The sequence below is a fragment of the Schistocerca serialis genome, chromosome 9 (assembly GCF_023864345.2).
Source record: "Schistocerca serialis cubense isolate TAMUIC-IGC-003099 chromosome 9, iqSchSeri2.2, whole genome shotgun sequence".
Classification (NCBI taxonomy): Eukaryota; Metazoa; Arthropoda; class Insecta; order Orthoptera; family Acrididae; genus Schistocerca; species Schistocerca serialis.
The window spans coordinates 102960244-102984297 of record NC_064646.1 but is presented as its reverse complement, the minus strand read 5'-3'; the positions used below and the strand labels follow the sequence as shown (position 1 = coordinate 102984297).

At 38.4% G+C, this 24054-nt stretch overlaps 1 protein-coding gene across 5 annotated transcripts in view; it reads left to right on the top strand.

The window, feature by feature from the left end:
• Window positions 1–24054, top strand: part of LOC126418503 (TBC1 domain family member 4) — an 885912-nt gene that overhangs the window by 841415 nt on the left and 20443 nt on the right. For all 5 annotated transcript variants that reach the window (XM_050085291.1, XM_050085295.1, XM_050085292.1 and 2 more), the window contains 12 exons: window positions 469–626; window positions 840–915; window positions 4829–4951; window positions 5120–5234; window positions 5721–5837; window positions 12401–12602; window positions 14006–14171; window positions 14804–14973; window positions 19644–19765; window positions 19844–19981; window positions 22224–22385; window positions 22883–23047. In XM_050085291.1, coding sequence (XP_049941248.1) covers window positions 469–626; window positions 840–915; window positions 4829–4951; window positions 5120–5234; window positions 5721–5837; window positions 12401–12602; window positions 14006–14171; window positions 14804–14973; window positions 19644–19765; window positions 19844–19981; window positions 22224–22385; window positions 22883–23047 — 1714 coding nt within the window. The remainder of the gene's footprint in view (window positions 1–468; window positions 627–839; window positions 916–4828; window positions 4952–5119; window positions 5235–5720; window positions 5838–12400; window positions 12603–14005; window positions 14172–14803; window positions 14974–19643; window positions 19766–19843; window positions 19982–22223; window positions 22386–22882; window positions 23048–24054) is intronic.

Sequence of the window (24054 nt, the reverse complement as noted above, 5' to 3'; positions counted from 1 at the left end):
CTTGATGATTCTCTATTGAACATATTTGATTTTATGTGTTGCATTTTGGGTTACTGCACAGTGCGGAAGTTTATTATGTGTGCATATTTTTGATGTCGTTGATGCTGAAACTAAGGGCATGTGACATTGCAGTTAAGGAATACAGTTGCCATAAAGTCTTCAATCCATTAAAGACTTGTGGTTAATATTATACTCTGCCTTCATTTCTCTACAGAAATACTGAATCAAAGTGTTGTTATGAGAAAATCTGCCTCAGTTCTCCTTCAAGCCATCTGCAGACTGATAATGAAGGTGGTCTCTGAGTTTAAAGCTTCAAACTGTTGACCTAAGGTTACGTAGATGCAAGACTATTGCTGAATGTATAATGATTACTGTGGCTAACTAATATGTTTTACATTGTTATATAGTCTTCTGTGAGATAAATACAATGTACTAAACTTTTTATCTGAGAACAAATTCTCTCTTTAGGATAAATCTAGCTCAGCGGAGTCTCTCATAACACGTAGCATGTCTGATGTAAATGCTGCATCAGAAATTGCGTCAAAAAGATGCGATGAAGCTGTTCGTTCAGAGTCTGGATGTGTGACACCATCTTTAGAAAATCCAGTTGCTCCAATAAAGCAGTTGTGAGTAGTTTAGAAGAATATATTGTAGGTTACATGTTTATGCCTAAATTTATATAGAAAACTGTATTGTGGAGTATTTCTATGTTCCATTTCATATCCATGTGACTGCTTTGCAAGAATTGTGTGACTATTGTATTTTCATATTTTAAAGATTGTGTAAAACATTTAAATGGAACTGATTCCCAAAGTCATAAAAATTCTTCTTTTCATTAGGCCTCCACTGGAACCTATGCGTGCCAGAGCTGCCTCTGCTGGAAGTGCTCGTGATTTTCGGAAGGGTGATAGTGCGGTATGCTGTTTTTTTTTTATGCAGTTTAAGATAACAGTGCAGTGTTTCCAAACCATTTGTCATAATTTGCAGTGCAGAGGGGCCAGACTGCTTTCATTTTGGTCTAAAAACATTAGTTTGTATTAATAGATGAAAATAATGATAAATCAGAAAGCTATGCTAAATGTGATTAAACGTAGCTGGAGTACAGAATACATGATGAACTATTATAGAAACTGAAAAACCCAGTTCCTTACACGGCAACGTGTTTATGTTCAATCTTGGAACATGTTTGAAACTTGCTAAATGGATATCAGTTAGGTGGAACAGCAGTATAGCAACATATGAAGTTCATGATTATGTGCTCCATGGGAATTACACCATTTCCTTTTTGTAAAGGTGTTCTCAGCATAGCAAGGATCTAGGATGTATAATTGAGACTCCCAAGATCTATCCAAACAAGTTCCATGGTATCCATATTAAAATATTGAGATTTCCACACATTCATTAACTCACACACAGTATTCAGCTGCTATTCTGTGTGCTGTATTGTTTGCTGTTGAAGATATTCATAGACAATACGAGCCCTATGCAGCCAGGCATTGCCATAATACAAGGTGAAATCCTCATCTTTCATGTTGGCTTATGACTGTGCATAATCATCAGAGACGTTGTCTCTCTGCGCTCCCATTCAATGCATGTCATGAGCCACAGCACAAGCTTCTTTATGTTCTCCTCAAAGAACTCTACTACCAACTTGTTTCCCACTTCAGAGCCTTTTCCTGCAATGTGCCCATTGGTTGAAAATTTAATTCCTGTCATGAATGCTATCAGGGAGGTGAGAAGGTGATTATCTGAAGGTGCCAAGTCAGGGGAATATGGGGGGGGGGGGGGGGGGGAGGGCATTCGGAACATCCCAACCAAATGAGCCCAAGAGCACCTTGGTGGCTAAGGCTGTGGGCATTTTCGTGAAGCGGACACACTCCTCTCATCACCATTCACCTCTCGTCATTTTGAATGCTCATTTTGAGTTTTTTAGAGTCTCACAATGTCATTGTGCATTGATGATCTCCCCCTAAGGCAGAAATTTGACCAAAATGATGCATTTTCAGTCCCAAAACAATGAGGCAATGATTTTTTTTGCCCAAAATTGTTGTTTTGAATTTTTTGGCAGATGGGAAAAAATGCCACTGTGATGACTGTCTTTTTGTCTCAGGCGAGCAATGAGTCGCCCGAATTTCATCTCCGGTGACAGTAGAGCTCAGAAAATCTTCACCTTCCAATTCAAGTCACTCCGCCCTCCCCAAAAAACAAAACAATACAGCCTGTTATGGCCACAGTACACTTACTTTCTGAGCATGCCTCATATTTGTATCCATCCAGAAATGTTATCCCAAACACAGAAAGTCTCTTGTTGTAAGGAAGCACTTTAATGAATGACATCAGATCCCATCTTTTGGTTAATTTAAAAGATGTCCGTTATTATTTTAAACGGTCAGTGCTAGACTTCCTTGCGCAGAGAGAGTTTTATGCATTAATCAGCAATGTGGTGTATATGTTGGTTGGTCCACTGCAAACGTTTCTTCCCAAGACTACTGTCTAGATGTACATTTGTTTCTGGCTCTCTCTCATAAACAACTCCTTTGTGAAACCTTTTACATACTAAACTGTATGATGTTATCCTCCTTGCAACTTCAGCAAGAGCAGGCCAGTGTTGGGATGAGTTTGCAGTGTTGTTCCTTTGAATGTGTAGTACCAGTTGTCGGTCATCCAGCTTAAGTATGAATGTTGAAACCACCTCGTTACTTCCATGTCAGTTTGACCTCCAATCTTGGAATGGCCCTCCAATGTATTTAGTCAGTTAATAATTTGCCTTATTGCCTCCAGGTGAGTTGGCTATCCAAAGCTCCAGCAGCTAAATGCTCTCTGACACAATGTTGCCAGTGTAAATTGACAGCTGTGCAGAACGATGTAAGTTTCATATCAGTGTCTCTAAGTCTACAGAGTTGTGGCTGTTTCTGTGATTTTTCTCCAATTTATGGAAACCAAAGAGTGTGTAGCAGATTGTCTATCGTGGAAGTTTCAAGATTACCAAAAATAATTTTTAACTGGAAACAGAAGAAATGATTAAATTCATTATAAACAAGAAGGCACACTTGTGATTAGCGTCTTGAATGGATTTATCAATCCATAAGCTGTTCGAAATTCTGAAGTAAGTTGTTATGGGTCAATTAGTATTAACACCCATTGTCTACAAGCAAATAACACACTGCACATCATTTAGGCTTTAGATTGTGAATCAGTAGTTGACACTGTTGTAATAGATTTCACGGTAGCATTTGATGCTATACCTATGTTAAGTAAACTGTAAATTAAAAATTAAGTCTTGAATACGAGCATTTCGTACTGAATGAACCCGAAGAGCCGTAACAGGAAATAGATACTTGGACAAGATACAGTAATTATGAAGTGTCTGATAGTGTATGCAGGAACTGTTACCCTTCCTCCTAGATATTAATGATTTGCCACCATCTTGTGATTACTGTGTGAAGATTTTATCATATTTAATGATTCATGGAGAATTTTTCTGTAGCTGTGATAAGTTGACATGTGAGTAAGATCCCAACACATTGCACCTATGAGTGCTAGCTATTTATGTGACATTTAAACAAAACAAAACAAAAATCAATTTATGCAATTCCAGGGGAAAAGAAGACTGGCCATACAGAGATTTTACTCCATGTTTGGTTAAAATGTTCCCTACATTGAATCGTGCAAAGATCTGGGCATTACAGTAGTGAGAAACCTGTTTTGGTCTAAATAGGGTATTTGAAATTGCCGGGAAAGTTGAACTGCCTGAATTATAGTCTTTTTATATTTAATGATAATGTTTTGTTGGGATGACATGAAGAATAAATAAACTCTTCATTATTATATCTTTGATTTAAGTGTGTTGTTTTGATCCATAATTTATGATCATAAGATGAAGTTAGGTTTGATCACAAACTCAGAATTAGAGTTTTACCCCAAAGAACGGATATAGGAAAGCTTTCCTTCATGAAATTACAGTTAATGAGAGGAGTAAATTTTTGTGCTTGTGCCAACTATGATTTATAATTTAAAAATATAAAAAAACCTTGTTTTCTCATCCTTTCTTTGTATTGATTAAACAGTGGAAAGTCCAGGTCAGAATATCTACAATATTATCAAAAGGATAGCTTGCTACTCACCGCAAAGATGACATATTGAGTTGCAGACAGGCACAGCAAAAAAGACTATTACACATTGAGCTTTTGGCCAAAACCTCCTTCAGAAAAGAAAACATACGCACACACATCACAAGCAGGCACTCCTCATGCACACTTGACCGCTATCTCTGGCCGCTGCGGCTTTCGTTCAATGCGAGATTAGTATTGTAGCTGCGTTTGTTGAGGATAGTGGCCGTGTGTGTGTGTGTGTGTGTGTGTGTGTGTGTGTGTGTGTGTGTGTGTGCGAGAGAGAGAGAGAGAGAGAGAGAGAGAGAGAGAGAGAGAGAGAGAGATATCGATCTTTCCTGAAGAAGGCTTTGTATAGTTCAGTAAGATGAACATTCTAAGTTGCTACTGAGACATCACCACATTTGTACATTTTGACTGATGTGAAGGTAATCCTATTTTATACAGAAACATGTGGCATATTTAGCTGAACACGTATAAGTCATTTATATTTGCAGTTGACCCTCAAAACACTTGGTATTCAGTCGAAATGCTAGAGAAGTAAATTTAAAAGCTAGCACTACCTTAAAGCTCATAGCGGATTCAAATTTAGGTAGATGGAAGACAGCATTAATAAATTTCGACTTAATTTTTTTATTATTTGTGTACTGTCAGTCCATTTTATCTTGCCATCAGAAAGCAGCTAATAATGTTCATGTACTGTGTATTATTGGTTGTAGGTGTCATCAGATAATCGCACAATGTTGTTCCTGGTTGGTCGTGTTGATCTGAGACTTATCAGTCCTGATCGCAAGCAGACCTTGCTGCACAAGCATTTAAAGGATGTTGCTAGTTGTATACAGGTGAGTACTCCTGAAACAGGACTTACGTCATAAATAAATTTTCTTCCAATGTAAAATACTTTTATAAATTGGCATAGTAAGTATAGCTGCAATTCACAAGCCTTTTTTTGTTTCACTAGACATGTTTCTTGATAGTTTCTTACAAATATCACATTCTCTTTTCTACAGGGTATTTCAAATCCAGAGCATTTTGGATTCATTTGTCGTGAGGCAAATGTAGAAGGCTTTATAGCATATGTTTTCAAGTGTGAATCAGCTTCTGTTGCTGATGATGTTGTTGGTGGTAAGAATAATTATAGATCATATTTTGTCAGAATAGTATTTCGGATACTGTAGTCCTCTTCAGATTGTCTGTCAAGGTTTATGTTTCCCTCAGCTTCTATGACTAAAACATTTCTGAGTCCATCTACCATCAGTTTAAGGAAAAACTTTTGCTATGATCTCTGTTTCATTCTTTTGTTTCTTTCATATATTTTCCTCTTGTAGCTTAGAAGATAATTTTGCAAATGTAGTAATTTTATGACTAAAAGCCATACATGGCACTTGTGTTTAAGTATTTTTAACAGTTCAGTTTTTGTAATTTGCAAAATGTTAGTTATTTGGATAAATCTGTAACATTTTGAAAGCACAAGTAACAAACAATATTGTTCCAGAATTAGAGTAATTTTTTTAAATGTTTTTAAGTCTTTCCTAAAAATATACAGCCATGAAACAATACTCTAAGAAATATCTAGGAAAACATCTAATGAAGATTTCCAACCTGTTACAGCTATAACGCAAGCTTTTGTTGCGACATCCGAGGCTCAGAGGCGAGAAAGGATGCCTGTGTTCTCATGTGATCACTGTCCTATGGTCTGGTATAGTAGGCTGTGTGCTGAAATAGAAGGTGACTTATATGCATATGTCTATTTTTTATGTATTTTGTGGACTTCATGTAAATGTTAAGCAGTAAATGGAATGAATAATGGCACTAGCTCACTGTACAGAGAAGACATCATGCTATCAGTAATGGCATAAATAGGAAGCTGAGCATTACAGTTCTGCTATCAAACTCCCAACTGCATGTATTGGTACACGTGCTCTAAAAATCACATTTTCAGAATCTTGGCTACAATGTTAAACTTCTTGTTTGTGTGCCTATCAACCATCCAAATTATATTCTGTATGGTCAACGGTTTTCTTTGCTCATTTCATCAATTGTATTCCTCCTATGACTTTTCACTTTAAAAGGAAGTAGATAAATTGCAGGTACCGGTTATAAAGTAGGAAAGCAGCACCTTCGAACTAACAGCTTTTATGTTAAAATGTTTTATTTTGTGTTCCCCTAGCACAATTACGAGGGTTATTCCAAAAGTAAGGTCCGATTCGCCGTAACTATTGAAATTTGGCGCCAATGACAAAACACGCATGCGCGCCGACTCCGGGCAAGCCTTGCGCGTCAAACGCCGCCATTCGCTTTGTTACTGTTGCTGAGTGTAGTTGACAGTGTCACTTTACAATGTTTAAGACAATTGATCAGCCTGCCGATTGTGAAGTAAGGGCAGTGATACGGTTTTTGTCTGCAAGAAACAATTCAGCAGCGGAAATCCATCGGCAGATTACTGAAGTGTACGGTCCTAACATAATGAGCGACAGTAAAGTGCGCAAGTGGGTGCGAGCTTTTAATGAAGGACGGGATAATGTGCACGATGAACCACGGTGTGGCCGACCATCAGCGATTTCAGACGATTTGGTCAATGCGGTTGACAAAAAAATTCGTGAAGAGCGCCGATTCACTATTACAGACATAGACATGCATTTTCCGAATGTGAGTAGAACAACTTTGTACAGAATTGTGTCTGAACATTTGAAGTTTCACAAATTGTGTGCCAGTTGGGTTCCCAGGCTGCTTACTGAGCCCCAACGAATGAAAAGAATGGCTTTTGCTCTTGATTTTTTGGAGCGATATCATAAGGAAGGTGACAGTCTTTTAGACAATGTTGTCACAGGGGTTGAGACATGGGTTTCTCACATCACTCCAGAGTCTAAACGTCAGTCAATGCAATGGCGTCACACGTCATCGCCAGTCAAGGTCAAGGCAAAGCAGACAATCTCAACACGTAAGGTTATGGCGACTGTGTTCTGGGATAGACGTGGAGTATTGTTAGTCGACTTTATGGAGAGACGAACAACGATTAATAAAGCCGCCTACTGCGCTACCCTGACTAAACTTCGACGTGCAATCCAGAATAAGCGACGTGGTCTTTTGTCGTCTGGAATCTTGTTGTTGCATGACAATGCCAGACCCCACACTGCAAATGAAACGCAAGCTCTGATCAAGAAATTTGGATGGGAACAGATGGACCATCCTCCTTACAGTCCGGACCTGGCACCAAGTGATTTCCACCTGTTCCGTTACTTAAAGGAGTTTCTCGGCGGCAAGCGCTTCGACACAGATGATGAAGAGAAAGAAGCAGTTAAGGACTGGTTATCGTCACAGGCGGCCGATTTCTATAACATGGGCATTCAAAAGCTTGTTGAACGATGTGATAAATGTTTAAATAAGTATGGAAGTTATGTAGAAAAATAGATAAAGATGTAAGGAATGTAAATAAAACAATTGTTTTGAAAAAACATTTTAGTTTTGATTTTTTTTTATAACCGGACCTTACTTTTGGAATAACCCTCGTATATATGTACAGTTGACTTAGGAAACTTCATAGTACACTAAAGGTAAACAAAATGGCTATGTAATCAAAAACTGGAAACTAGTTTCAGGAATGTAGGTACTTCACATAGTTGCTACCTGAAATTAATTTGAAATTCATTCATTTAACACATTGTATCCCACTGTTCAAAAAACATTTGTTTTGAAGAGGTCTGAGGGCATTAGACCTTTTCTGTGCAGGGTTGGGTCATGGCAGTATAGTAAAGTTGCAGGATCAGGCCATTGCTAGCTTAATCAAACATCATTGACAGGCAAAATATTCTATAGACACTCATTTGACTACACTGATAGTGTCTCCGTGGAGGTGGCAGCCATGGCCCCTCACAGTACGTGGCGAGGACGGCGCATAGCTGTGGTGATCTGACACCTAACGTGTGGTGACATTAGCACCCAGCAATGCTGACTCCAGTAGCATACGCAGCAGTGTGTGGTCCAGTTAGCAGGACATGGCCGCTTGTGGACTGGGTCAGCAGCACGGAAGACTGCCAAGTTACTTGCAGGGGAAGTCAGCCCTCAGTGGGGGAACTTGGCCTAGAAATTGACATGTGGCACCTAGGTGCCTACATCAGCATGGAAGGGGGGCTGCTGTACTGCCTGGGTCTTGTTACACTGCTAGAGTGGGCCAAGAGGCAGCTTGGCAGTCAAGAAGTACCAAGCCCAAGGGGGAGGACTTGGCACTACCAGAATGTGTGGTGATGGATTGCCTAAATTTGTAGAGACCGTGCTCAGTCATCCGCCACGGCATCTCTCATCCCTGTAGGTGCTGCAAGACTGCTGATCCCTGGCTCAAATTGACGATTATTTATACCCATTCCCTGCTCACTTATGCCGACAGGCTGTGTCCATCCACAATTGGTACGACAAATTGGTGCACAGGGTAGGGATGGCAGTTATCACTGAAACGACTGGTTTTCAGTTATATCGCTTTTTGTCAGTGCCAGTTTAATCTGAGTGTTAAAACTGCGAAAGTAACAGGTTTTGTAAATAACTGATTTTTGGTGTTTATTCCTATTATTTCCTGTAATAAATGTGGAAATTAAACAAAGATTGAAAAATTCAGATTCCTCAGTTTCAAAATACGTTAGAATCAAAATACTGAATCAACTAGGCATATAAAAGAAAACTTAGTCCACCCACTATTTGCTGCTTTTCACTAAAAGTGAAGTGGTTGAATAATACAAAAATCACCAGTATTCTCCTGTTGATTCTAATTTACTCTGATCAGAAATCATACTGTAATTGAGGATCATACCACTATTTGGGCATTAAGAATAATCAGTGCTAAAGGTTGAAAACAGAGTTTGAAGAGCTCTATTCTTTATGTTAATTTATTATTTTCAAGGGCTGCAAGTAGATAGTCATGTTACATAAAGACATTTTTTATTGTAAACTATGAATGAATTGTGAAGTTATAAGTTTTCTCCTTATTATATGGTGTCGCAAGTTTGTTGTAGTTCCTCCCATTCTTAATCTTTTAAAGGAAATGGACCACTGTACTTCATTTGTACCATACACAGTAAAATACTTCCAGAGTAAGGATGGTGCTATATGGTAATACAATTAATGCCTCGCAATGACAGCATGAAACTACCATGTAGATCATACAGGGGAAGTCTCCCACACTATGTGTATGTGTGTACAATAGACCATGCCACATGGTAACAGGTTCATTATTGTCTCAGCAGTGTTGTACCAATTCTTAGGCCATGTGTCCGTGTTTATTTCTTCTGGCATTGTTATTAAAATTGCAATGATTGCTTTTCCCATGTTCTATAATAACATAATGTTTAAAAGCAAAGGAAATTTTACAAAAAAAAGACTCATTTTTTAAAATGGTTTATTTAGAAACCAAAAATTTTACCACTACTGGTACGGCTAAATGATATTTGGTTTTGTTATCCTCTTATTAGTAAACAATAAAAAGCACTTGTTGTAACTGAGACCAAACAAATACTGAAAAATACCGGTTATTCGTAACTAAAATACCAATACTGGTTTTAACTGCTGGATTTTCCTCATCCCTAGGCCTGTGAGTGTGTAAACAGCTTGCCTCAATCTTCAAGAGTTCCATTTTACCACCAAGGTTGCAGTATTGCATTGCTTGGCCCAGTCCACCTCCTGCTGCCTAAGCAGCCGTAATATCTAGGCATAATGTTGCACAACGGCATGATGTGGAAGAAGCATATAGGGTCAGTTTTAGCGAAAGTGGATGGTCGACAACAGTTTATTAGGGGAGTTCTCCTGTAAAGGAGACCATGTACAGATCAATTGGAAGACACTGATGCAGTTAAGAGGCATGCTGCTAGATTTGTTACTGGTCAGTTCCATCAGTTTGAGTGTGTTACAGAATTCTCTGCAAGTTTAGATTAGAGTCCTTGGAGCGAAGATGATGATCTTTCTGTAACACACTTCACAGAAATTTGGAGATCAGGATTTCTGACAGACTGCAGAATGAATCTGCTGCCTCAGAGTTCATATAAGGCCAAAAGGACAAAATGACGAAGGTGATAGTTCATGCAAGTGCACACAGAGAATCATTTTTCTCTCACTCCATTTGCAAGTGGAACAGGAGAAGGAATGACTGACAACAAGCTGCCCTGCACAGTAGGCAAGTTGAATGAGAGTAGTATTGGCCTGCTTTGCGGGGCGGTCCATACATAAGAGGCAAGAAACAGTTTTCCACCCCCTGAAATAAGCTGCCCAATGCGGTATGTGTATTGTGTTCAGGTAGTATTGGCCTGCTTCATTGATGAGTTTTGCAGGACACCCTATATGTGTGAATGGGCACGGCTGGGGGGGGGGGGGGTAGTTTGAGATACATAGTGGAGGGATGGAGGGAGAGGGGGGCAAGAGAAGAGGAACAGAGGGGAGGGGGCAGGAGGAGTGGGACAGAGGGAGGGGGAATAGAGAGAGGAGGAGGGGGACTATGTACAAAGATAATCAGCTCATAAATTTATAGTGAGGAAACACTTGATATATTTAGATTTTTTAGGAGTAGGCCATGTGATTGTCTTCACTCTACATTGTGCGTATTTCTAATGATGGTTTTCTCAAGTTTTAATATTTGACACATATGGTTGGAGTTACCCCAAAATACAATTCTGTATCTTATTACTGATTCAAAGTAGCTGTGATATACTACTTTTCATATGTACCTACTGGTAGAATTGTACAATATCCTCATTACGTATGCTAGGATATTAAATTTTTTTGCAAGGTATACGAGAGCCCCATGATAGATATTTATCCAGTTGCATTCCTAAAAATTTCACATAGCTTCCTGGTGGGCAGCAGTCTATACTTTTTGTAATACTGTTATTATTCCATTCTGGATTTTCTATTGTTTCAATTTGGACTAAACATTAACATACAAGAAAACCAAAAATTCTTGTGCAAACCACACCAAGCACAATCCTCCCAGCACACATGTGGCTAGGGCCTCCCATCATGTAGACTGGTCACCTGGTGCAAATCATTTTATTGATGCAACTTTGGTGGCGTGTTGGTGATGATAATATGATGGTGAAGACAACACAATACCCAGCCCCCGAATGGAGAAAATCTATGACCCAGCTGGGAATCGAACCTAGGCCCCTTGCATGGCATTCTGCAGCACTGACCACTTTGCTGTGGAGGCAAACAGAATACATCCACACTTCAAACAAAGCAGTAGATCTGGGAGTCCCTTTTCTAAGGACAGTGCCAGCACATATGATGAGGATATACAGGGTGTTACAAAAAGGTACGGCCAAACTTTCAGGAAACGTTCCTCACACACAAATAAAGAAAAGATGTTATGCGGACACGTGTCCGGAAATGCTTAATTTCCATGTTAGAGCTAATTTTAATTTCGTCAGTATGTTCTTCCACCTATGCTCAATGGAGCTCATTATCATGATTTCATACGGGATACTCTACCTGTGCTGCTAGAACATGTGCCTTTACAAGTATGACACAACATGTGGTTCATGCATGATGGAGCACCTGCACATTTCAGTGGAAGTGTTCGTACACTTCTCAGCAACAGATTAGGTGTCCGATGGATTGATAGAGGCGGACCAATTCCATGGCCTCCACGCTCTCCTGACCTCAACCCTCTTGACTTTCATTCATGGGGGCATTTGAAAGCTCTTGTCTACGCAACCCCGGTACCAGATGTAGAGACTCTTCCTGCTCGTATTGTGGACGGCTGTGATACAATACGCCATTCTCCAGGGCTGCATCAGCGCATCAGGGATTCCATGTGATGGAGGGTGGATGCATGTATCCTCGCTAACGGAGGACATTTTGAACATTTCCTGTAACAAAGTGTTTGAAGTCACGCTGGTATGTTCTGTTGCTGTGTGTTTCCATTCCATGATTAATGTGATTTGAAGATAAGTAATAAAATGAGCTCTTAACATGGAAAGTAAGCATTTCCGGACACATGTCCACATAACATATTTTCTTTCTTTGTGTGTGAGGAATGTTTCCTAAAAGTCTGGCCATACCTTTTTGTAACACCCTGTATACAGCTCATAAAGACTTGGAGACCACCCTCTGAATAGGAGAATTATTGAGTCATGGACAGGCACACACAAAATAGAATGAATGCTTACAGTGATCTAAAATTTGTAAAGTAAATTTCCTTTGTGAAGTACTGTTCCTGAACTTTGAATTCTGTAATGGAATAATTGTCCTTTTTTTTCTCTTTGTGCTTCGTATGTAATGAGATGCTAATGCTCACTTTATATTTTCTCCAGGGCAGAATGAGAAACGGACACAGACAACAATTCTTCGAAGGTTAGAAGGCTTGCCTGAAGCTGAACAGGAAAGTATCCTTACAAAATTTGGTGGTGCTGAAACACAAGGCTTACAAGAACAGAATGAGTTCCTGATGATGTTGCTCCGTGCCCACTGTGAGAGCAAGCAGGCCAGACATGTTCACGATACAGCTGAAAACAGGTACAATCCTGGTTAATCATTTTATTTGTGAGCTATGAATTACTTCTGAAACATTTAAAAAACACAGTAAAGATCTTTCAGAACTTCATCTTTGAAATGCAAGCAGTTGATCAAATATATGAAGCAGATGAATCAATGTAGAGGCAAATGTGTTGGAGAAATATGATACTGAAGAGAAATTGGAATAGAATGATGTCACACTTGGGTAGTAGAATGATAATTTCTGGAGGTAATATTGGGATGTGGGTGATTTTGACCTTCCTCTTATATATATTATCACATCCTTTCCTCATCTTACTCTGATTGTTTTTAATGCACAGGTATTAACAATGCTATTAACTTAAATTTAATATACTCCCATACGAAGCAACATAAGAAATCACTTAACAGCTAATAGATATTCTTGATAGAAGCTAAACAGATGCTGTTATAACATATTTTCAGGCAAATACAACTGTTTTGGAAGATTTTTTTTTTGGGGGGGGGGGGGGGGGACTAAACAGTTAGATGAGAGTTTAGTGGTATGGAGAATACAGTCCAGGAGAGATGATAATTATGAGGAGGAGGAGGAGGAGGAGGAGGTGGTAACACTCATAATCACAGCCCATCTTCTTCAAGATACCTTTAAACTAGAGTAGGTTGAATGCCAGAATGATTCCTTTGCAAAGCATGTGACAAATTTCCTTCCACAACCTAGTCCAGAATAAGCTTCAGCACTCTCTGTATCAATGTTGTCACTGACAGGCTGTTAAACCATAATCATCATTTCTTCTCATGTTCCCTGTTCCACGTAGTACCTCTTTTTCCCACTTGTTTGGCACCTGCTGTCCCAACTCTTGCATTGTCATGAAGATGCTAGGTAAATCATTCTAATATTGTGAAATGTAGCTCCATTTTTATTGTTCTTCTACATGTAGATACATTTTTTTTTCTTTTGAATCTAGAAACTGAAATAACCTTTACTACAATGACATAGGTAGGATAGCACTACTTACTCAGTGATGGCAAATGGTTTTTCATTATAGTCATTATTTTTTGCTAATGTGTTAAGATTTGTCTTTGAATTACTTGCTGTCTTATTATTTCAGTTGTACAAACAAAGTTAAAAAAATGCCATGTTGTTTGTGGACACCTTTTTTATTTCAGTTTTGGATTGGTCTCTGATATTAGCCTCTTCCAAATTTCATTTTCTGCCAACCCCTTCATTCTTCAGTTATAATTGTGGCTAGTACCATCACCAGACTATAGATACATGTTAATGCACAGTAGAAAAGGAATGTTGTAGAAATGTGATTTGAGCAGAAGAAGAAAGGAACCATTCTTGTTTGATATAAGCATTTGCGGTAAGCTTTACCAATTTATTTATAATGTGATAATTTTTTGTGTTTTTTTTTCTGTTTCAGACATGAATTTTTGAATCAGTACTTAGGTGGCAGCACTATCTTTATGAAAGCAAAAAGGTCGCTAACAAATTCATTTGACCAGCTACTGAAAAGGAAAGGATCCCGTGATGACTTGGGACCCATGTTGAAGGAAATGAGTCTTCCCAGCAACGCCACATTGTGGAAGGTACATGAAGAGTAATTCATAAGTGATTTTAGAACATAAGTAATTTAGGAGTAAAGGAGGCAATTCACTAAATGGTAAAAATGTTGAGTCGTCGACAGGCACACAAACCACAATGAAAACTTTGTTATCTTTCAGAAGAATCCATTAATGAGCTTGAATCTTGGCAGTTTTAGTCCACTGCATATGCTTGCATTCTACATGCAAGACTTTCCTTCTCCTGTTAACTGTCTTACATTTCCATAGTGTACGCCTACATCCCTAGCTCTTGCCATAGAAGCCATTAAACTCTCAGTAAGTAACCTCAGGTTTTGAAAGCTCTAGATTAATCATCTTCAGATGTTTTGGAGTTGTGACTCTGTTGTCCAGTCTTTAATCAGCTTTCATTTAATTTTAAAGTGATACGCTGTTTCATTTCTAACTGTTTTGTTCAGAATTTATGAAGAAAATGCAGTGTACGAGTGCTGTATATCATAATTCATGCTTCATTATTAAAAACAAACTTAGCGAGACTGTAATTAAAATTCTATTGGTTCGGTGGTTCTCAAGTAAAGTAGAAATACATGTATTACTTTTGCGTTATGCAGCAATCTATTTACAGAATGTTATCAGCTGGTTTTAATATTTATTTCCAGGAAAGTATATCAAACACAAGTTCCAGGGCTTCTCCAACCAGTGAACAAGCAGAACCAGTTCCGGACTCTCCTAATGCATCCTCTCAGAGAATGCGTCATGCAGCATCTGGTTCCAACTCTGATCTACATTGTGCTGGTATACACCAGAAGGAGAGCCCAATGAAAAACATGTTAGTTAATACTTAACCTATAGAGGATTGGTACATGGCACACAGAAACACATAATAGGAAACAGTTAACACTAGCTTTGAGCTCTTGCTATTTTTCTAGTAGGAGTAAAACAAACACACACACACACACACACACACACACACACACACACACACACACACACACACACAAAATCACTGTAGCAGTGACACTAATAATAGTTAAAATTGCACATGTACTGATAATGCAGCAGAACCATGGAGTAAACTAATAGCTTGTTTTGGTTTCCCTGTTTTTATTCCACTCATCCCATTCTCTCGTTCACCGCAACACAAAATGCAATACTTTTTGTGTGTGTCTCTTGTGAACATGTCCAAAAGAACAGACACCATTTTTCATCAAGCAGTCACTATGATTTAAGACACAAAGGGTTGGCAGACATTGGCTGTGAGTGGGCGTGGATTAAATCAATGGGGAAGGTCAAAAATGCATGCCCATCCTGGATTCAAATTTGAGCTTCCTGCTTGATAGGCAGATGCACTGACCACTGCGCCATCAGGGCACAGAGGTCATCGCAGCTGCGTGGACTACCCTAGCATGCCCTCCATCAGACCCACGTTGTCAACCTATCCACACACTATGATGGTAGTTCCCCTTGTGTATTATCATCTTTACTTGTGGCATTTTGCCAATTTCTGTAAGAGTTTGAGCCTGGTATGACACACGTTTTCAACCTTCCCCAATGATTAAATCAGTGCCTACTGACAGCCATTGTCTGTTATTCCTTTGTGTCTTAACACTTTGTGTGTTCGAAAACTTTTAAGAGTTTAAATTTATGTTTCTGAATTTGTTATGAGTATAACTTTTGTTGTCATATGGTCGAACACTACCTAGCTGTTACTGATGATAAAACAATTCGAAAGGAAAATGGAATGATGCAATGTGTCATGGATGTATGTCAAGAGTACATAAAATGTGCAGTCAGTACGAAATGATAGAAAAGACTGTTCCACTTGTCCTGTTGGGCATGAGTGCCCTTCAGCTCACCTGAAGGCAGATGCAGGTTGTATAGGCTACGTGTCAGGTGGTCCTGTAGCACTGCCTTTGCACCTTGTCATGTTACTTGAGCAAGCCATTTGGCTACTCCTGCCCGCATTTGGTTGAAGCATATGGCATCATAGACAGTGGCTTGGCTGCCTGACTGCATGCATGTGACCTGTTTACCTGCACCTGTCCACATCTGCCTGTGGGTGCCCCATTGTCCATGGGCAGACACTCGAGCTTAAACAGCCTCCAATAGAAAGTGTCAAATGCTGCTGAAAAAGGCACAATAAAGGCCAATTTACATGGGCTGTCACGTCACATCAAGTCATATCACATCACATCGCATTACATCAAAACATTTCCCAATGCATTTCAAATGGCGGCATCCACAATGGCCCTCACATCGTGTCACGTCACTGCACTGTCAAGGCTTCTCAGGAACAAATTTTTGGTACATGACATTATTGTCTGTTGATCACATGACCCGTAAGCTCATTTCTTCCTGATAAACAGCTGTGATTTCATCCTCAGTACTATGTTTTGTTGTGTTTTGTTAGGTCATGGTTTTTGTGGTTGATATCAGTTGTTGTTCTATGTCTTTAATTCATTCTTTGTTATTCCTTTATTTGTTATTTTTTCTTATTTGTTAATATTGAAAAGAGTTGAGGAAGCCATGCAAGTTGAATTGAATTGAATTGATGTGACATGATGGACAGTGTGAATACATTTTTGGTGTGATGTTGCCATGACGTGATGGTGCTGTGACAGCCAGTGTAAACTGGCCTTTATAATGCCCATTAATCCAGCATCCCATGGAAGCAGTACAGTTTTCAGTTTTCATAATTACAGTTTCAGCATTGATTTTCTACTATATTTTCTTTCCTTAATTTTGTTCCTTTCACCTCTAGATAGCTTGATGTTCAAAACATGTAGAGGACTCAGTAGTTTTATTTTCATCTCAGTCTGTACTGTGTTTATCCTTACATCTTATCATCCTGTATTGAATCCATATGTGTCAAATACACACAGTTAAGGTCAGTTAGTAATTGCTGTAAATATCTCTACACAATGCTAATTCTGTTATTATAACTGGAAATAAACAGAATTTTATGCTTGTATAATATTTGTTATCCTCAGCCATTCAGTTTCCAAATGAATCTCTCTTTCTCTTTGTGTGGGTCACACTTAATTCCTAACTTTCATGCCACACATCTCTTCATCCACTTACTAATCTAATACTAAAAATCTTCCCTCACATTTTCCATTTTAGAGTCACTTTTTACCTGGAAGTGAATTTGCAAAACACTAAATGATGAATATTAAATAAATGGTAAATTTTGAATGTAGTGATAAAGATTAAAACACTAAATGACAGACTTGTCAGTTGTAATAACGACACTATAATGATCATGAAAACTGATCATAAAACCTGTTCGTTCATTTGATGAACAAAATTGTAGCAATAACGGAAGGCTAGGATTTTGTCAACTCTGCTTCAATTTCCATCTTTCTCACTTTCCTTATACTTGTGGTAGAGGAGTGAAATCCTGGCCAGACAGAACCATGGTTGAGAAAGATCAGTATGTGACTTACTATGTGTTAGTAGTGTCCATAAGTAAAGCTAAGGCTGAAAAACAATCAGTTTTGCATAAATATTTAGCTTTGAAAAATATTTGTAGCTTTTGGACTCTGTGCGATCTGACTAAAGCATATCTCAAATAGGGTAAGGAAGTATCCAAATAATTCAACCAAGGAGATGCAAAGTCTGTATACAATCTAAACAGAAAATGAAATTGCATGTACACTATCTTATTGAAAGCATCCGGACATCTATTAGTAGACATTAATATGAAATTTGTCCATCGTTCACCTTTAAGGTGGCTTGAACTGTGCTGGGGACCCTCTCAGTGATATGTCTGAATGTCTGTGGAGCTCATTTTTCCCCAAGAGCCAAATACAGAGAAGGTAGTGATATTGGATGCTGGGGCCTGGAGAGAAGTTGACTTTCCGACTCTTTCCAAAGGTGTCCTCTTGGGTTCAGGTTGAACTCTGGGTAGGCCATCCCATTTCAGGAATATTACTGTCCATAAGCCATTGTCTCACATATGTCTTGTGCTAATCAGTCAACCATTGTCTCCAAACTTGTTCTCTACTGAGCACAGTACAAAATTTTGAAAAATATGTTCATATCCTTTCACATTTAGTATTTTTGTAAGTGCAATAACTGTTAAAAACACTCCCAAACCATAACACCACCTCCTGCATACGCCAGTGTCAGTACTGATGGTAGATAATACAGTAGTTACATGTGCAGTGAACATGGTCTGAAAATATATTATGGAAGTTATTGGTTGACTGATGGTCAAAGATGAACAGCATAGGTTGTAATTCGATCTCCTTATCTGCCACACATTTCACACTGGACATGCAGTTCAGTAGATCTTGATGATGGACTTCACTGAACAAATTCTAATTATACCCAGCATTGTTTTATTTGATAGTGGCTTAATGCCAAATCCTTGATAGTAATATATAATTAAGAAGTTTGTACAGACAAATGATAGAAATATCATTCAGTCATTATTACATGACTGTGGCCCAAAAATATGAAAATATTATTGACAGCTTTAGAAGGGTTTAAATGTCCCTGATGGATTTGTTACTCAAATTACGACCAATGACTATTCCATGTTCAAAGTCAGTGTTCTCCTGACCCAACCTATTCTGCTTTTACTGCATCTCCACTGAAAAAACAATACTCTCCATCCTCTTTTTATACTGGTGGTACTTCCTCTCATGACATCTAGTGGTCAATTCTGCATTACATAGTGATTTGCAGATACTTCTGATCAGTTAGTGCTGTTGTATGAGACTGAAAGTAAGCAACAGTCAATCACTTGGGCATTTCAGGATGAACTGAAGCCAGTAGAAGTTGTTTGTTTGTAAAACACATTGAAGAAACTGATCAGTCATTTCGTTGGTCACACTGAACGTATTGCGACAGCTGACATAAAGAATTGAATAATGATTTATGCTGAATGGTGTGCGGGAATCAGAAAAATCACATTCTTCATCTTGACAATGGCAGGTGTCATGTAGTATGCGAAACAAGTATTTGACAGATAAAAACATCAGATTAACACCTTATTAACCATACTCACTCAATTTATTGGATAACGACTTCCTGCAGTTCTCCAAAGTCGAACAAATGATGCACAGACAGCGATTTCCATAATCTCGGGATGCTTTTGAGTCCTACCAATACCTTGTGTCTTGTGTCTTGGGTATCAACAGCAAAATGGAAAAGAAAATCCAGAATTAGTTCAAACATATGCAAAAATATACAAATTTAAAAGTCGATTACTTATAAGAAACAATAGGACAAATTGTATCAGAAATAGTTTTTCTTTCATTATTTTTGCAAAATCTTAAATGGTACTATTCAAATTGAGTGGGTTAACAATGTTAAATATGTTGGGCAATTGCATCCATTTAGTATGTATTTCGGTCTCTAACTGCAGACTTTCAGTTAAAATGTTTCTGCATTATCTGACATGAAAGATGATGATCACGATAACTGAATGAAATAATAAATAGCAATATTGCAGAGATTAATCAGTGACAGTAAGTGTTAATCATATTACAGATTTTTGAAAGTGGGAAGTTCACCCATTTCTCCGGGCAAAGACACTACAGGCAGCTCCCGGCAGTCAGGCTCATGGCGCCAGTCGATATTCGACAGTGTCACACCGAAGAAAGTCAGACCTGGTAAGGACCAGTTTTCTTGCCTCCGTGTAGATAATGTACACTGCAGGTGGCTATTTACACTATTTGTTACTTTTGCAGATGGGAGCCCAGTTGTACTCGATGGGCCGCAGAAACTGACAAAACGTGACCGTGCTGAACTGAGGGCACTTTGGCGTAAAGCTATAAATCAGCAGCTGCTGCTCATCCGCATGGAAAGAGAGAACGCTCGTCTCAGGGGTGAGTGTTGATAGGAGAGAAACACATTGTGAGTAAGCACTTTGTTATATGTGTTTCAAAAGATTGTACCTGTTTTTGTCATCATAAGTTCAGTGTGTGGCTTGACACTTTATTTAGAAGAATAACTGAACACAAGGTAATGTCAGATTTATAAAGTAGTCATGCAGTTTAGGCCTCCCATTAACAGTTGTCTGACATTAATTATAGTCCCCAGAAAAGATTGTTTTATCAGTATGTGTAACTGGTATTGCTGGAAAATGAAGATACCAAAGCAGCTGAACTCTACTGTTCTCTTTATAATCTTTCACCAGCTGGCCTTTCATGTAAAATCTCTCTTTACAAGTTCCATAGTTATCTTTTAACTCTTAGATGACTCTTTGTGCTATCTGTGGTGTAGCTACTAATGCAATCATTACTAAACTTTGTGTAAGCAAAATGAACTCATGTTTGTATTTTGTCAACATGGATTATTCAGATGATGTATGTAGTTTTTGTTATCTGTTCATTTGGACCTGCCTCTCACTTACAGTGTCATGACCAAGGGAACAAAAATAGTCCTTATAAGGCTCAGATTAAAATGTTGCTCGAAAATTTTTATCTGATTATATATTGGAGTTTGAGGGCTGTACTGAATACAGATTAGCTGTGAGTTGGTGACGAAGTCGTGCTACTAGGAACATAAATGTTAGTGGTATCTTAGCACAGAATTGGCTTTGGAAGCAGATTATTATGATAGTGTACCATTTGTGTAACAAAAACACAAAGAAACATATGAAGCAGAGAGGAATTTTTTTGGAGAGGTTTAGGGGGATAAATAAACTGGCAAACCTGAATTTGAAGGATGGATTGGAAGTAGCTCCAGTTGTGAGGATATTGTTCCGTCTACAAGAAAACCCAGATAATAAGAGACACAAAACTTTGTTACACCTAGAATAACTTGCTACAGAATGGCTATGGTACTAGTATGATAAACATAGTCCAAATGTCAACCTATAACTGTGAGTGATGTTGACCGGACCTGACTTTGTAGGCCGTCAGCTGGCCAGTAGAGTGCAAGGTGGAGGCACTGCGCATGCATCCAAGAATGGAGGCCTCTGCCGGTGCTAGCATCGTCAGACTTCTGTGGTGCACCTTACAATTGTGCACCTGGATTGTGAGTGTGGAATTTCAATGTGTCACTCCCAATAAGGGGGAGAGTAGTTTCACATAAGAAAGATGGGTTATTGAAAGAGCAAATGTAGAGTGGTACAGTGGCATATAATTATGTGGCCAGTTAGACCAGTTCTGATATTAGATATAAATCTTTTCAAACGCACATATATTACAATATATTTGTTATAGTGGTGCTTGATATATATCATATGTGAATCAATGTTCTCAATCTTATTAAATAATGAAAACATGTGCACCCAAATTGCTGCAAATAATCTTAACTTTGGACCCATGTGTCTTGGATATGGATAAAGATATCAGTACAATTTTCAAGTTTTTTTGAGATTGGAATCTTAAGAACGTGTCAGAAAAAATTTAGCCATTTGCTGTGTATAGCTGTCGTGTAATCCATTGCTCAATTTCGGTATCAGAAGACCATGTTTTGGGGTGTTTTTCAGTTTGCTGTGGTTATTTAGTATTTAGATTTTACCTTGCACCAGAATTTGTGTGCGTATTTTACATGTACATGTAAGTCAACTTTGAACCTGTGCATCTTGTAAACTGATAAAGGTATAAATAAAATTTTCAAGTTTGTTCAAGATCAGGATCGTAGGAATATAGCATAAAAATTTGCTGTTTATAGCTGCCTTGTAATCCTTGGCTCAGTTTTGGTAAGAAAAGAATGGTAAAAAATCATTTTTGTACGTGTGTGTGTGTGTGTGTGTGTGTGTGTGTGTGTGTGTGTGTGTGTGTGTGATATTCTTACTTTGACCCTGCACTGTAGGTTAGTGACAGTCCTTATGTTCAGTTACAAATGGCCCTTACCTCGAGAGTTACCCAAAACACATGACCTTACTTTTCTATCACCAATAAAACCTGAGGTTTTTGTGTGAAGTATTTTCATACCAATGTCCACAAAATTCCTGCCACATTTCACAAAGGTAACATATTTTGTTAAAAAGCTTCAGATTGTTGTTTATTTGATGGTTTCTATGTTATTGTTTGTATATATTGATTGACAGTCACAGTATGTGGAATTTATTTTTGAAAATTGTATATGCTAATTATATTAATTTGTAACTTCTTACAGCTCGTCAGGAGGAGGCAACTGTAAAACGCTTGAAACTGGAGTATGATGAGATTGGTTCTTGTGTTCGTGAGCTTGTAGAAGTGTGGGACTTACTTCTGAGCCGGGAATCAGCAGTTTCAACCCGTTGTGACAGACAGATGTTACTTCAAGCGATTAAACAGGGTAAAATAACTAGACTTGTCTATTAAACTTTATTGTATTGGAAATTTTGTAAACCATGAAATAATATTTAACAATGGAAAATCTAGGATGGAATAATAATAATAAGGATAGAGTGCTACTCAACATACAGTGGAGATGTTGAGTCGCAGACAGGCACAACGAAAAGACTACTAAATGCATAAGCTGTTGGCCAGAAGGCCTTCTTCTAAAGTAAACCACACACACACACACACACACACACACACACACACACACACACACACAGTGGTCATGCCTGTGAGATCTGTGTTTGCGTGTGTGTGTGTGTGTGTGTGTGTGTGTGTGTGTTTCAGAAGAAAACCTTCCGGCTGAAGACTTACTTGTTTAGTAGTCTTTACATTCTGCCTGTCTGCGACTCAGCATCTCTGCAATGTGGTGAGCAGCAATCCATGATTTTCATAATATTGTCATGAAATAATACTCGTGCAGTGAGCATCAGTAAGATATCTTTGTTTCAGGTGTACCAAGGACTAAGAGAGGGGAAGTGTGGCAATTCCTTGCTGATCAGTATTGCTTGAACCACGCTCCTCCTGACATATCGAAATTCCCAAACTACAATGTACCATATGAAGGCCTGCTCAAGCAGCTTACTGCTCACCAGCATGTAATTCTCATTGACCTAGGTGAGTTATCAGCGGATAGTCTCAGCCTATATAGTTATTAATATGGGACTCTGTACCACGGTGTACCCCCAATATTTGGGATGCTGCTGCTGATTTAACATACCCTTACCTTAAACATCAAAGTTACTTTTATACGACTGATGACCTCAGAAGTTAAGTCCCATAGTGCTCAGAGCCATTTTTGAACACTTAATGAAGATGCTCTCTATGACCTAGAGAGAGAGAGATTTTCATTTGAAATTAATTTAAAATAGTTATCTTAAACAGGCAGATTTGCGTAAGGTAATTCCTAGGCTGTTATAGTCAAACAACAAAACAATTTACAGTATTCCCTTACACAAGCAATCAAGTTATGTGATACTGTGTGTAATATTTACACGGAACTCCACAGAAATTTATCTGTTCAGAGGGCAAAAATTGTAAAATTCCTATTTTTGTATAACAGGGTCAGTGCATACGACATGTTATGTCCCACTGACACACACACACACACACACACACACACACACACACACACACACACACAGATATATATATATATATATATATATATATATATATATATATATATATCTAAAAACAAAGATGATGTGACTTACCAAATGAAAGTGCTGGCAGGTCGACAGACACACAAACAAACACAAACATACACACAAAATTCAAGCTTTCGCAACAAACTGTTGCCTCATCATTCCTGATGAGGCAACAGTTTGTTGCGAAAGCTTGAATTTTGTGTGTATGTTTGTGTTTGTTTGTGTGTCTGTCGACCTGCCAGCACTTTCATTTGGTAAGTCACATCATCTTTGTTTTTAGATATATATTTCCTACGTGGAATGTTTCCCTCTATATATATATATATATATATATATATATAATGGAAGGAAACATTCCACGTGGGAAAAATTATATATAAAAACAAAGATGAGGTGACTTACCGAACAAAAGCGCTGGCAGGTCGATAGACACACAAACAAACACAAACATACACACAAAATTCAAGCTTTCGC